Raw genomic sequence first — 1,265 nt, forward strand, 5'->3', positions numbered from 1 at the left:
GGAGAGGAAGCGTGCGGGGACGCCCAGCCCCAGGACCACCCACCTGCTCGGGGTGGGATCAGCTCTCCAGGAGCGCCTCTGGTCCCGCAGCCCAGGGAGCAGCAGCCTATGTGGGGCCCATGGCCCCCACTCAGTCACCCCACGGAGATGGGGCTTCACCCTCAAGTGGCCGGAGGCATCTTGCTGGCACAAGGGGCACAGCGGGGTGGGGACCACAGGGGTGCATGGAGGGTAAGGTGGGGGTGGGGTGGGCGACGGGCCCGTGGGGTGGGTGCGTGGGTGGTGGCCTCCTCAGGGAGGCCTGTGGCCCCTGCGGCCGTGTCCCCCCCTCACTGAGAGGCCCTTGGGCAGGGGTGCAGCTGGCAGCCCAGGGCCCCCAGGCTCTCCCGGAGAATGGCCGCCCTAGAGCCCCCAGATCTGGCCAGCTGCCTCTCAAGGAAGCCGCCTGATTTCCTTCTCGCGTTAAGAAGATCCACTCGCTGTTACCAGAAGGAAAGCCACTTGCACACATGCAGCAGCTCCCAGCGCCGCCTCCGAGCGGGGAGGTGGCCTCTGGGTGCCCGGTCACCTGACCCAGGCTGGTCAAGGGCACACAGCCTGCAGGGCTCCTGCAGCCAGGAGCCGACAGCCAGGTGGCCCATGGGCACAGGGCGTCCCAGGGCGTCCCAGGGCTGAGGCATGTGGGAGGGCCCAGTCGACTAGGCGTCCCCCCGTGGACCGCCTGCCTGCCCGCGGCACACAGCCTGCTCGGGGAAGGCCCGTGTGCATCCCAGGCCGTGGGGAGACGTGCCGGCCCCGCCCTGCACGAGGCCCTCATCGTCCTGGCCGCCACCACAACCCTCGCTGGGTGATGAGCTCACAGAGGTTCTGGGGAAGAACCTCAGAAATGCATGCAGGATAAAGGCTGTGTTCAGAGGCAGGACGAAAGGGAGAGGAGTTGAGGCCAGGATGACAAGGAGGAGCCAGGAGGGTCAGCGTCCTGGAGGGGCCAGTGTGGGGCAGGGTGTCTTCCAGGAGAGAGGGCACCCCAGAGCAGGGGCCCAGCCCACCACGCACAGCCACGTGGCTGAGAAAACGAGGCTCCAGGTGGTGCCGCCGAGGCAGGCTGAGGCCCTGGACGTCGGCAATGGCGCCTCAGGACTGCCAGTGCCCAGGGCCGTGCCACAGGAGTGCCCGGCTGTCCACGGGCCCGGCCGGGGCGGGTGGTAGGATCTGGAGGTGGGGCTGGGAGGAGGGTTGGGCGTGTGCTCCCTATGATTGAGACC

The 1,265-nt window shown here is 68.9% G+C and overlaps 1 protein-coding gene across 1 annotated transcript in view; it reads left to right on the plus strand.

Moving 5' to 3' along the window:
* The window catches only part of GNB1L (guanine nucleotide binding protein (G protein), beta polypeptide 1-like), a 15,746-nt gene extending 14,895 nt beyond the window's left edge, over positions 1-851 (plus strand). Inside the window, exon 11 of the mRNA XM_010856861.1 lies at positions 578-851. Within this exon, the coding sequence (XP_010855163.1) occupies positions 578-851 (274 nt within the window). The remainder of the gene's footprint in view (positions 1-577) is intronic.
* Positions 852-1,265: the final 414 nt, after the last annotated feature.

Source organism: Bison bison, unplaced genomic scaffold (genome assembly GCF_000754665.1).
Source record: "Bison bison bison isolate TAMUID 2011002044 unplaced genomic scaffold, Bison_UMD1.0 scf7180017854455, whole genome shotgun sequence".
In the NCBI taxonomy this organism is placed as follows: domain Eukaryota; kingdom Metazoa; phylum Chordata; class Mammalia; order Artiodactyla; family Bovidae; genus Bison; species Bison bison.